The sequence below is a fragment of the Stegodyphus dumicola genome, chromosome X2 (assembly GCF_044657685.1).
Source record: "Stegodyphus dumicola isolate Sdum_Otavi_A_Nest chromosome X2, ASM4465768v1".
NCBI classification, from domain to species: domain Eukaryota; kingdom Metazoa; phylum Arthropoda; class Arachnida; order Araneae; family Eresidae; genus Stegodyphus; species Stegodyphus dumicola.
The window spans coordinates 186,458,091-186,472,850 of NC_140781.1; the positions used below are offsets into that span (position 1 = coordinate 186,458,091).

Here is a 14,760-nt window from a genome sequence, read left to right on the forward strand (position 1 = left end):
TTAGCTAAAGTTGATAACGCTATTATAGGAGCTGATTTTCTAAATAAATTTAAACTTTCAGTTGACATTCACAATATGACATTAATTGATGGAATAGCTAACCTATCTGTTCGAAGTAATGTAACAACAGTGTTTTCTGATCATGCTATTAGTACTCTAGATAAAAATTCTAAATACGCTAATTTGTTATAACAATATCTAGATTTAATAAAACCGAATTTATCAGTATCAACATTTAAGCATGGTGTTGAGCATTATATTAAGACTAGAGGACAACCTGTTTATACCAGAGCTACACAACTGGATCCCAAATGATTACAAATAGCAAAACAGGAATTCCAATATATGTTAGAAAATGATATTATTCGTCCCTCTAAATCACAATGGGCCAGTCTTCTTCATATGGTTCTAAAAAAAGATGGTTCTTTTCAACCTTGCGGGGATTATCGACGTTTGAATGCACAAACAATACCAGATCATTATCCTATACCCCAATTAGAAGATTTCAACCACATCTTAAAAAATACTTGAATATTTTCTAAAATTGATTTGCATAAAGCATATTTTCAAATTCCTATTCATGAAAATGATAAGCCAAAAACTGCCATTATAACTCCCTTCGGACTATATGAATTTAACGTCATAAGTTTTGGGTTACGTAATGCCCCTTCTACCTTTCAGAGATTTAATAATGAAGTATTTAGAGGACTAAAGTTTGTTTTTCCATATTTGGATGATGTTTTAATTGCATCAAATAATGAACAGGAACACAAAAAGCACTTAAAATTGGTTTTTGATAGATTACAAAAATATGGATTAAGACTTAATATTTCTAAATCTGTTTTTGGAGTCAATGAATTGGAATTTTCAGGCTTTCTAATTACACCTGATGGATCAAAACCTCTTCCTGACAAAGCAAAAGATATTCTGAATGTTAAATTGCCTGACACTGTTCATCAACTACGAACCTTTCTCGGAATGATTAATTTCTACCGTCGTTTCTTGAAAAACGCCGCTAGTACTCAAGCTGTTTTACACGACTACCTAAAAGGCACAAAGAAAAGAGATAATCGAAAAATAACTTGGACGGAGGAGGCAATTGAGAAATTTGAAGAATGTAAACAAGCTATAGCAAATGTTGCTCTTCTCTGTCACCCCGATCCAGACTTACCTTTTTCGTTGTGCACAGATGCTTCGGATTCGGCAGTCGGTTCAGTTTTACAACAATTTGAAAATGGTAGTTGGAAACCAATCAGATTTTTTTCCAAGAAACTAAACGCCACACAGCAAAATTACAGTACATATGATCGTGAACTTCTCGCAATTTATCTTTCCATTAAATATTTCAAACATCTATTAGGACGAAAATTCATAGTGTATACTGACCACAAACCCTTAATATATGCATTTTCACAAAAACCAGATAAAAGCATCTCCAAGACAAATTAGGCAACTCCAATACATTTCAGAATTTACAAGAGACATTAGGTACATTACAGGAGAGAATAACGTAGTAGCGAATACATTATCCAGAATAGAAGGAATCGCCTTAATAAATTATGACGAAATTGACGAAGAACAAGAGCGAGATGACGAATTTAAAGCATTGCGGAAATCTACAAATTTGACTTTTAAACAGTTTTCCCTTTCATCTGGAAAAAGATTATGGTATGTTACTTCAACACAGCATGTTAGACCTTATATACCCAAGAGTTATCGTATGAAAATATTTCATCAGTTTCACGGATTATCCCATCCTGGAATCAAATCAACAGTAAAATTTAATCTCTTCAAAATTTATTTGGTTAAATATCAAAAATGATGTTCAGCATTGGGCGAAATCTTGTATTCCATGTCAAAAATCTAAAATATTCCGGCATACGAAATCAATAATTGGCGAATATCAAAAGCCATTAGAAAGATTTTGAGAAATACACATTGATCTTGTTGGTCCATTACCACCATCAAATGGTAACACCTACTGTCTAACATGTATAGATAGATACACAAATTGGATGGAAGCTATTTCGCTCGAAAACATCTCAGCAGAAACTGTAGCGAACGCTTTCTATAGCAATTGGATAGCAAGATTTGGAATACCTTTGCATCTAAACACTGATTGAGGAACTCAATTTTCATCTGAAGTATTTCAAACCCTTTCAAGAATCTGCGGCATTAAGCTTTCACCCACTACAGCCTATCACCCGCAGTGCAACGGCAAGGTAGAACGACTCCATAGATCAATAGAGGCTGCTTTAAAAGCCCATAATAATAAAATTTGAAGTGAAACATTACCCACGGTTCTTTTAGGCCTACGAACAGCAATCCGCAACGATGCTAAATATACTATAGCGGAAATGGTATATGGAGAGAATATTAAACTTCCTGGAGAATTCTTTGAAGAAAAAATAAGTCATACACCACCTGGAACGTTTATACATAAGTTACAAAAAGCATATGGAATTGATTCAGCCGAAGGAAATACAACAGAAAGGTATTCCTAAATTATTTGTATGCAAAGATTTAGAATCAACATCCCATGTTTTTTTTCGCATTGACAGAGTTCGGAAGCAACTCGAACCCCCATATGAAGGTTCATTATTTGGTTATCAATTGTACACCCACATATTTTACTCTCAGGATCAAGAATAAAGAAGTAAATGTATTGATAGACAGATTGAAACCAGCATATATTCTACCACAACAAACCCCTGAACAAGAGAAACCTACAACTCCAAATTGTGTAAACAATGTACCTACGGCGATTGAAATTCAAACCAAATTAAGTGTGGCTCAACCTAAAATCAAATCAGCTTTAAGACAATCTCGAACTGGTAGAATTCTTAAGGCACCATTGCGATTCAAAAACTGATACTTTATTTATAGATGAATTTCGTTATTATTTTGATGATGCACTATTACTTCTTCTAATCTTTCTAACGTAATGTTTGTTACTGGAAGGAGAGTGAACGTAACGGCATAAAATATAAATAATTAGTTTGAAAGTAACTCACAATATTTTAATACTCACAATACTTTAATAATTATAAATGTTTACTTTGCATATTATTGTATTATCATTTTTGGCAACAGTTTTTATCTTAACAATTTGATTTGTTTATTAAGATTTTTGAAGATGAGATTTTTGACTACTGAGCTGGTGAATAAAAAATTATATTTGATGTTGATATGGTAATCTTTTTATTTTATAGTAAGAATTTATTTGCATTGTATTATATTGTACCAACTGAAGATCCATAAAGGTGCACTGTTTATATTTGTTATAACTTCATTGAGCTTAAAGCACTGATTACTTGCAAAGCACTTAAATCATAGATGATCATGCAGTATAATTTTTCTTCTTTTAGTAGACACTGGTAAAACACGAGTGAGATGTTATGAACGCAGAAATTAAAAATAGGCATGGCACAAACTTGCATCAGAATTCGTTTCATTAGGCATGCAGAAAAAGTGATGGACACGGCATAAGTAGATATCCTGTTGACTTTTATTTATATGTAATAAGAAGGGAAGCACAGAGGAATCAGCTTGCACTCATCGTGGCTGAGAGTGAAGGCTTACAGATGAAGATAATAAAACATGAACTTGACAAATTTCCAGTCTTTATTTCCACACATATCAAATTATCTCTATAGATGTTTATCCAATCATACTGAAATCCAAGACATTTCTATAATTTAATGAGAATGAAATATGATAAATAAACATGGATTCTTAAAATTCTGTAACGTCAAAAGATCTCGAATTTGGGAGAACAGATGAATTCAGGTGGAAAGCACCATATTTAGGATGTTAATTTTGAGGTTGCCAATTATTTTTTAAAGCAGCTATCATATTTTGTTACATCTTACATATATACATATATTAATTACAGCCAGTGTGATTAATCAGTTATTATTAATAATAACGAATTAATTGCATTCACCATAACAAATTCCTTTTTACATTGGGGACGTGCATTTACCTTTTTGTCTCAGGTGAAAAATACAAAGACACAGCTCTGCAGCATAAAACATATTGTTGTATGCAGAATACTTTGTTAGTACATTACGTCTTACATGCATACTTTACCAATTAATCTTAATTCTTATTATGCATATTACATGAATACTGCTTTATGAGTTAGAGTTTCTTTATATCAGTGGTTTCAAATATCTCTGATAAATCTTGGAACATATTACTTATGTTCCAAGATATGAATAGTTATTCACATATCGAGCAACATCCTTGGTGTTTTTCTTTGGCTTGCAAAAGGAAGTCAGAAAACTTTTGAATAAGATGCAGGGCAATGTTGTTAAGCCTTTGTCTAGTCCTTTGTCATTGTCTATCACCTTAGCAAGGACTACAAACAGGACTTTGTCAACTACACATGTCTACATGGCATTACAAAGAAAGATAGTTTACTTCTGTATCATTCGGCTTTGCTTTCTCCAGCCCAAGTATAACCTCATGTCAAATATTTAAACATTGAAATAACTGATTTGATTTATGTTTTACCTGTTTTGGTACATCTGTCATTTTTTCTTTTTCGATTTAGCACTTAGCCCAATTTCACGTTTCGATTTTTTCTCATTCTCAGTTTTGTTTATTTTTTGTGTTGTTCAGTTTAAATTTTTGTTTTTCAGTTTTAATCTTTAGTATTGGATAGCTAATTCTAATAATAATTTTCAATTTTCTACCATGGATTCAACTAATAAACATTTTACAAAATTATGCCTCAAGTAACAGAAATTTTTAAATTGCCTTTCTATTGAAATAAACTAAAATAGGACTACAAGAAATAGCATTGAGAATACCAAAAAGATACTGAAATGACATTTACCAAAATTTATATTATTTATAACGGTGAATAATACTTATTTAAATATAAAGTATAAAAATGCATTTTTATTTAAATACACAAAAATCTATAGCTGTAATTTTATTTTCAAAATTCAAGTTATAACTGATGCCAAAGAAACATTAGTTATGAATATCTGTCTCTTTTCTTTGCAAAGTAAAAGAGCATTTTCCATTTACCAAACTTCACTGAATATTTTACACATGATATAGACAGACACAGAAATACTAAAATTATCAGCAAACTCTGACACAATGATGTGCATTGTTTACAGATAGGCTGTTTAAAAGGTTCAGTATAGAGATACGATATAAACAATTTTTGGCTAATGTGCACTTTGAATATTAAAGCAATGTACATATATTAATAATATTGGATTAATAATTTTTCATATGTGATATTTTAATTATTACAGACGGATACAAATTGGTGAGAAAGTCATCTGTTAGATGCTTTCTCTAAAATCTCAGGATGTATGGTAGAAATAACAGTAGATAGAAATTTCCCACAATTTGTGTTAACAGTCTGCTTCAGATATAATTTAACTGGTTCCAGAAAATGTAACATTGGGTCATCTTCTAAATTATACTGAAAGTGAAAAATAAATGTCAGAAACAAATATACATTGATTTATATGTTGTACCTCTTGAATCTAGTACATTTTGGTCTGGCAACTATCATGATCTATAATATTTTGAATCAGTTTGAGCCTACTATTGCTATTAGTAACAAAATCTATTTATATTGCAGTTGATAGTTTTACAATCTTATTAATTCTTTATATTGAGCTATATTACAACTCTTCACAATGTCAATTTAGAGAACTAGAATTGGAGTGGTGTATTTAATTATGGCAAAACACACTAGGGCTATCTGCCTAAAGGGAGGGATGACTTCGTGGAGGACTTTCTAAGGGAAACTGGCTCATATACATGCTACACATGGGAAAAACCACGAAAACGCCCATGCAGCCAGCCCGTTCGTGGGATTCAAACCTCGGACCGAACTACCAGTGTTCAGCGACTCGGCCGCTGGTGGGCAACTAGAAATGGAGAAAATTATGCTAATATTAATAAGAGTTATCATAAATTTTGACCTATGCTTGTAAAAGAAGACTTACTAAATGGTAAGGAAGGTCTGCAAATGTATTATTTGTTTACCTTACCATTTAAGAATACTATGAAATTGGGTCATCAACAAGATACAAAAGGAGCAATTTTCTAATCGCTCTAACTGAAATGAAAGCTAAAAAGTCCTAGATCTTATTTACAGGTATTAATGAGTGTATTCTTTCTTACATTTGAGCAATTTGCATACAAAGTGAACTGGCTTATACTTGAGGATATATTAACTGATACATGGGATTGATTTCTCTTGTCCATTATTTTCTTAATTTGGCAATGGCCAGGTTTCAAGATTTCTAGATTTAAGAGGTACAACTTATAATAGAAATATAACTTCCAGATTGATCCTGATGTGTTACGTTTTTGGACTACTACCAATTTTTAAATTATAATATTTACAAAAATGTTACTTCTTAAGACCTCATCATCACATTTATATGTACTGGACATAAATATGATAATACCTTTAGAGAATGTACCCATATGCCCATTTATATACACACATATGTGTCTATATTCAAACGTTGTGTGGGAAACGCTTTAAGGACACTTTGTTTGAAATATAAAATATTACCTAGACAACTTCAAGGCAACATCCATCAGCACACCTGCCTTTCCCAGAAGAATCAGGAGAATGTTCGTTTTAGTATTTGTCACAGACTGGCCCCTAAATCATTTTGAATACTCTGAAGTGGCTGAATATGCTGGCCTTGCAGAACTACCTTAATAAAAGCTAACAATGGGATGAAAGGCTGAGAAATCTGGCTAATAAGGTAGTTGTGGCATGACAGATATGCCATTCTCTGTGTGCTGCTGAATGCAGTTATTTGAGGTTCTTTTATTTCTTTAATTATATCAAATAGCTCAGCAGAGCATTAAGTTTTGTCTGTATAACCGATGACTGTGTAAACAACTTTGCAGGGTTATAATAGATCAGTTTAAAAAAGGTATTCAAACCGACTTTGCAGTAAGTCTATTCTAAGAAAAGCCTCTTGTCATGCTCTGGGGCTACCACATTTCAGGATCGAAATTTCTCTCCCACTCACTAAGTAGCTGATTGGTGTGAATCCCAGGCTAGTGGTTTGTAAAATGTACCTGATATATTGTCTAAGGAGCCAGCTGGCACACCATCAAGTTTCAGACTTGGTGCGTGAAGGTGCAGTTGCCCCTCGCTGCCTATTTTTTGACTTCACTGATTTTTTTGGCGTTTTAGTCTATGTGGTATGTTTGATCAGATAGCCCGGCTCAGTAAAAGTAGGCGGCCAGTGTAGCTCTGATTCAAAAATCTGGTTACGACCACATGTTTCTGAGACTCCTTTGCCGATGCTTTATTTTTTTCTTTTCTCACCTTTCTAGTTGTTTCATTCTTCTGATGAGGAGCAACCTTTAGCTGCCCTCAAAATCAATTGAGTGTTTTAATATATGTACACTAAATACAAGGTTGTTATTGCTATTTTGATTGTCACGTTGGCGTGTTTCTCTTCTATTCCAATATGAAGACATTTTAAATAAATTTTTTAATAACCCCAACATAAAAAATGATAAAATTTAAGAACGTGGCATATAGCATTACATCGAAACCAAAGAAACCCCATATTCTCTAAAGTCCTTTCTCAAGGAACGTCGTTGTGAAAAAGGAATTCGATTATATGCTGCAAGAAGTTCTCTACAGACTACCAAAAAGCAGCTGGCAAAAACTATTACATCTTGCTCAAAAAAAAAAAAAAAAGTCCAGTAACTAGAGGCCATATGGCTTAACACCGCACCAGACTGGCACCCACTATAATTTCTAATGGACTGTACAAATATTTCGCACGGAAAAACGATTTTTTTCAACCATAGATTTGATAACAGCCTACCAACAGATTCCCATTCAGGAAGCTGATATTGCAAAGACCATCATCATAACGACGTTTTAATTTTTTTATATGATATTTGGCCTATGCATCCCTGTCCAAACCTTCCAAAGGTTTACGAACACAGCTAAACAGCCTAGGCTTTTTCTATTTCGGTGACATTATCATTGCTTCTGCAGATGCAGAAACACAAAAAACATCTTAAATTGGTCTTCAGAAGGCTCAGTAACTACAAACTGAGCTTAAACATTGCAAAATGCAAATTTGGCCTGAGAAGAGTTGAATTTTTAGGTTATCAAAAATCAACGGAAGGAATTAAACCTCTTCCATCGAAAGTTGATACAATTAAACTATATCTCAAAACAGAATCCTTCACAAGCTTACACAGATTTTTGGGAATGGTGAACTTTCACCATTGCCTCATACTAAACTGCAACAACCATTGATAATCTTGCTTAAGGGAGTAAAGAAAAATGGCAAAAAAACCTTTAATTTGGACCAAAGACACACAGAATATTTTTACTAATATCAAAGGCACATTGTGCAGCTCACCATAATGCGCAGATCACTGTAACAGATGCATCAGATTCTGCTGTAGGTGCTAAGATCCATCAGCTATATAACTATACTTTGTAACTTTTTGCCTAGCCAATGGAAATTAAAAAAAAAAAAAAAAAAAAAAAGGAAACAACCACTAAGCTTTTTCTCTCCATCTCTATCATCAATTCAATGAAAATACAATGCTTATGATAATCACTTGCAATCTACCTAGCAATCAAGCATTTTATTTAAACACATTCTGGAAAGATGATCATTTACTGTCCTCACAGACCATAAACCTTTGCCTTCCACCAGAATTTAGACAAAGCCTTTTCAAGACAAATCCAGCAGTTGAACTACATTGCTGAATTCACAGACAGACTACGAGATCTACAGTCATACGGTACATTTCTGGAGAAGAAAACATCATAGCAGACACACTGTCGAGAATTGAAACTATTGCTACTCCAGCTCCAATTGACTACAGAGTTATTGCAGCTTGATTGCCAAGAGAGTGAAGACCTCAAGAGTTTTAAATGAAATTCAATTTCATACAAATTTCTATTCCAGATAGCAGTAAGAAAATTTACTGGATTGTCTCCCCTAATTTTAACCAGCCGGATTCCTAATGAATTTCATGAAAGAATATTTCTCTCTACACATAACTTATTCCATTCAGGAATTCATTCAACAATGGAGGTGACAAAAGATTCATTTGGCCTGGCATAAACAAACACTGTCAACTGTGGACCAGAGCATGCTTGGCATGGTAATGAGCCCAAGTTCACAACCATACCCATGCTCCAGCTGAATTCAAATTCTAAGTGAGCATTTCAAGCTCCATAATATTGATATTAACCTTTATCATTTTGCCTAGGTTTTAGGTATCTGTTTACTATCATCTACAGGTTCACCTGGTGGATCGAAGCTGTTCCTTTGGAAGACCAGATTACATTGCAAATGTTGCGACTTGGATTTCAAGATTTCAAATACCAGAGAAAACAAAATTGGACCAAGGTTGACAGTTTGAAAAACAATTCCTCAAATACCTAGGTTTCAAAGCTAACATCACCAGAGCTTGTTCCCACAATATGATGGTTTAATAGAACACCAACATCAATCTTCGTAAAACAGCCTGAAATCCCAACTTCAAACGTCAAATACTTGGACTGATGTTGTCCACCTTTAATTCTTCTAGGCATTTGATTTGCTATTAAAGAAGATTTGCATTGTTCTTGTCCTGAAGCTGTGACAGCATACCAATCTGCTTGCTTGAAAAAATTTTCAGTAAATTCCCAACTTCCATGCATTCAGATTTTATACAAAAATTGCACACAAATGTATAGAAAACAGCACATTTCACACATTCAAAATCTAGAACAAACATCTACAACCAGTCATGGGAAAAAAAACAATATTCATACACATGGACTTCGCAAATTGTTCATATGTATTCACCTTTAATAACATAATTTCATCTTCTCTTCAACCATCCTATTTTGGACCATATTTAGTTACACAATGTTTTGATAAATTTTCTGATGTGGTAGTTTCAGGTAAAATTAAAAGAATATCAATAGATAGACTAAAACCATGTTTCAAACTCAGAGATGAAGTAATGACGAGTTCTATTCGAAGCCAATACTCGAAAATCTCATGATACTTCCTATTAACAATGATCCTTCCGAAGACATTAACCCTCCAAACACAAGAACTGGTCGAAGAGTGAGTATACTTGTATATCTGAAAGACTGTAAGGTATAACACTATCACTGGAAAGGAGGTGTGTGGCGACATCATTTGCACTACTGAACCGCCATTTTTCAAACTCTTGGCATTGCAATTTTCTTTTTTCTAAAGTGGTAACAGTAAAAAGTTTGGAATAAAAATAAACATTAGAGTTTGGCTTAAAAGAAAGAAACTCATTATCATTTGCTTTACTCCTGCTCTCTTGTTAATAAAATTATTCAAAAACAATTTGTTGTCTATAGTAGGGTTTCTTAAACTTTTTTTCACTCATGACCCATTTTTATCACTGAGATATTTTTCGTGATCCTAGGACCCCCCCATAATATTTACAAAAATTTCGTGCAACCCCATAAGCATGGTACTAATTTGACATACGAGTGAGTGAAACTGTCAATTTTTTCATTTGTACTGTAATATACTACTGCAGTTTTAGGTCTTTAATTTCTAATTTTAAAACATACAATATGAAAATTTAAAATAAATACATCATATGCAAAGCAAGTAAAATGAATGTTTATATTATAAAAAAAATGCATTGAAACATTTTCTTTCTTTTTTTCTTTTTTTTTTTTTTTTTTTGTCTGTATTGTCTTATCTATTTTCAGATACACTGTGTAAAAATATTTGGTAATTGTAAAGTTATAATAAGTTAGAGAAATATCAAACAATTTTTTTTATTCTTGTACTTATTTTATCCATAAATTAATATCAGATCATAATGAAACTATTTCAATACATGGGAAATGAGAACTATTACTAAACCACAGGAAATTTTACATACCTGTAACATGGCTTGAAAAATAGCTTTAAAAGCTGGTTGTTTATTGTTTAAGAACACACCTCTGTTTCCATGAATGATTGCTATGCCATTTTTCTCTGCAGTTTTACAAACATTTGAGTACATACAATGGTCAGGGCGAAAATTCCATTCACATGGAAATAAATACAGTTTTTCTGAAAGAAGAAAATTTCAATATAATTTAAGCAAGGAAATTAAACAAACAAGATTTAAATACTTATAATGAAATAAGAGATAAATGATTTAATAGCTGCAAGGCAGATATGTGTCAACTTGGAAAATGAAAAGTACAGAAAATATAAATATCACCAATAATTATTCATAATGCATAACTGCAAGCATAAATTACTTTCAATAATTTAATGTTTTCCCTAAGGACGGAATTCAAGAAAAAACAAATAAATGGGGATTATACATACTGTTAAGTCTTTGCTTTAGTAACACAAACAGGCTAATAACAATGTACTGTTGACAAAAAAGGGGGAAATGGATAAAGCTTTAAAATAACAAAGTAGCAAGAAAAACATGACACAAATGAAGAAGCCCTTTCTATTTTTCAGTAGCAAATGGAAATTCGTTGATTTTATACATATAATGTACACACATTTTCTAACAAATGTAAACCAACTGAACTGAACAACTATTCTAGATAAGTAAGAAAACTATCTAGATATCTTTTTTAAACTATAAATTGCTTTCAGACTAAAAAATATGCATAAATTAATGTAAGCGTAGACAAGCATATTCATGACTAGTTGGAAATGCTTGAAAAGGGTATAAATAAGCAACTTACATCTAATATCGCGTTCACATTATTCTAAAACTCAATATTCAAATCAAATAATAAAGAAATGTCACTTACCTGTCAGACGCAGCATTGATTCTCACATTCTGTCATTTTATCCAAATTTTATTGACGACACAAATAAATACCATTTACAATAAAGAAACACATAAATTTAGTTTGACTTTCGCAATTTAATGTTCTTTCGTTTTACATCTCTCTCAGTCAGCAATGTTATAAACTACTCAAAAGAATTCAGGCGCACACAGTGCCATCTGGTGCAATACAGTTTCTACACAGAGAAACTATACTCACCAATAAAAAGCTATGTTTGAACATGGTAACAAGAGTACACTTATGACTAGTTAGGAAGGAGATAATAAAAGGGCTCATGGCAGCCACAGTGATTCATTACAAGAGTATTCAGATATTAATACATTATACACAGTTCAAAATATTCATTTAGAAATCTAAAACATTTTCATAACTGAAATTTCCCAACCTGAAAACATTCTCGATATTGACAGAATCTCAAAGAAAGCTCTAGATTTCTAACATGAACATTACAGCTCTTTGAGATGCCCTTCAGTATCCAAATCATTTTTAAGTCAGTTCCACGTGGTTGCCACAGAGTTGCAATATTAATCCTCGCTGCTTTTTGCGAGGATACCCACCAGCAGAATACAAGTGGATATTATTTTTTCCCTTATCAGCATACAAATGATTTATAGTATAATATTATCACAAATGAGGCTCCTCTTGAAGATTTTAAACACTAAGGAAGTGGACATGCTATGCATGGTCTTCTGTATTGCTTAGGCAAGCACATTTCAGGGAGTACTTTTATTACTACATAAACATTAAATTTTATTGCCATACAAATTACATGAACATTAAACTCATTGTCAGCCACAGAAACAGTGATTGAAATAGCCATCATCAAAAACCTCAATGAATTTAGCATAAATTCTGACTCCCAATCAGCATTTTAATGTAATTTTAGCGCGAAATACTTTTTAAGAAACCCCTCATTCTGTCCAATAGTTTCTGACACAAACTTTCCTCTTGCTCTATTTTTAAACCATAAAACTAAAATTTCAGGGATCAAAGGACATGGTGCCTATGTAGTAATGATCAGGAAGATAAAATAGCCAAAGAAGCAGCTCTGATTAAAGATAGTACTGAAATCATCCTACCACGGCCCTGTTCAAATTTCAAATGCCAACTAAAACAATTTGCTTCAAATCATGGAATAATGTACTCAGAGAAGACACATACATAATTTAATTCCAAATGTAAGCACTTGAATCCTTCATTAAATTACTATATAACAGGAAACAGCTCCTTCCTCACACATTTCTAAGCAAGAAATATGACAAACTCCAACATTTGTATATCTGGGGAGCAGAGCACTCCTGATCATTACACTTTCTCATTAACCCTTTGCAGCACCTAAAAAGTTATCTCTGTACACACAGAAAAACTGAATGAAAGGGATTTATAGGTTATTCTGAATCTTCTCCATTTATACTAGATGGCAGCACAACATCAACCTGTCCATATATTTTAGTCATGTTTAGTTTTTAAAACCCCACATTTTTCAAAGAAATATTCCAGATTTTTTTAGGATATAAAAGGAATTCTTTGGAAAGAAATGTCTATGTTATTTTCTTGACTATATGCTAATCTCATTATTCTATGTTATTTTCTTGACTAATCTCATTATTCTATATTAGTTTTAAATTTTTACCTTGAAAACTTGCCTAAACTCGAATGGTGAACAAAAGGTGTACCCAGAGTGGGATCACTGAGACACTAGGACCAGACCAACAACTGTATTTTTGTTTCACTGCAGCTCTCCAGTGGGCTCATTCTCAATAGAAACGTGGACGCACATCTGTGTTAAATTAATGTTTTTTTTTGGGGGGGGAGGTTTGACTATCAACTAAGAAATTGTTGGGGTGATTTTCTGAAGGCCAGGGGTAATTTTATTAAGCTAGCTGTTTGACTTTTCACTAGAGCAGTTCTCTTTTGCTTTCATTCAAAGAAGTTTTGTTAGCTCTACATTTTGACAGTTTTGAGTTGTAGAGGTTTATTTAATTTTATTTTATAGTTTAATCGTAGGCACTTTACTCTATTACATGCTTCTCAACAATAAAAAATTATAATAAATCTTTCGAAAAGAGTGCTTGCTTCATTCATTCAGTGAGCCTGCTCTGGGCACATCCACAGAATTAAAATTGTAAGTGCTATCTTTACAAAATTTTAGCTGTATACTCCTCTAGGCTTGATAAAACTGCCTACCATTTTTTTTTTGTCAAAATTCCAACTTTAAAAGGTAGCGTGCCGGAAAGGGTTCATCAGATAAAATTGGCATTTCAAAGGTTTCTAATTAAAGATATACAACAATATCCTAAGTTTAAAAGCCCACCAGCGGCCGAGCGGTAAAGACGCTGAACACTGGTATTTCGGTCCGTGGTTCGAATCCCGCGAACGGGCTGGTTGCATGGGCGTTTTTGTGGTTTTCCCCATGTGTAACGTGTATACGAGCCAGTTTCCCTTAGAAAGTCCTCCACGAAAGGCATCCCTCCTCTTAGGCAGATAGCCCTAGTGTGCTTTGCCATAATTCAATACACCAATACACCTAAGTTTAAAAAAAAAAAAAATAGGAAACAACATTCTTCCTATGGAAAATAGGAAACAACACTCTTCCACCACCCAGATCTTTGCCAACCGTAAGGTACTAAATGCTTCATAAATTTAATGAACTTCTTCATCCTGTAATTATATTTAAAATGATTTCACTTATAATCCTTAATAACCTACCATTTGTAGTAGATTTGTCAAATTGTGTTGGTTTCTTTCAAAATTATTTTCTACATTTCCAATTTAATGACTAGCTTTATAATATTTTGCATAGAAGTCATGGTCTTCATAGAATTAATAATTCATCTTATGATTTACAAACACTAAAAATGTGTATTTGATATATATGAAATGAACATATGCTGGCCATGAGGTCACATTCTTTCTCAACTTTGTAACAT

General features: G+C 32.9%; 1 protein-coding gene across 2 annotated transcripts in view; it reads right to left on the reverse strand.

The window, feature by feature from the left end:
• Positions 1-14,760, reverse strand: part of LOC118188725 (glucoside xylosyltransferase 1-like) — a 99,482-nt gene that overhangs the window by 4,317 nt on the left and 80,405 nt on the right. Inside the window, exons 6-7 of one of the 2 annotated variants that reach the window (XM_085810047.1) lie at positions 10,912-11,084; positions 4,928-5,449 (exon numbers count right to left, since the gene is read on the reverse strand). In XM_085810047.1, the coding sequence (XP_085666173.1) occupies positions 5,300-5,449; positions 10,912-11,084 (323 nt within the window). In that variant the 3' untranslated portion in view covers positions 4,928-5,299. Of the gene's footprint in view, positions 1-4,927; positions 5,450-10,911; positions 11,085-14,760 lie in introns of those variants that run through there. The other variant, XM_085810048.1, reaches the window with a different exon arrangement.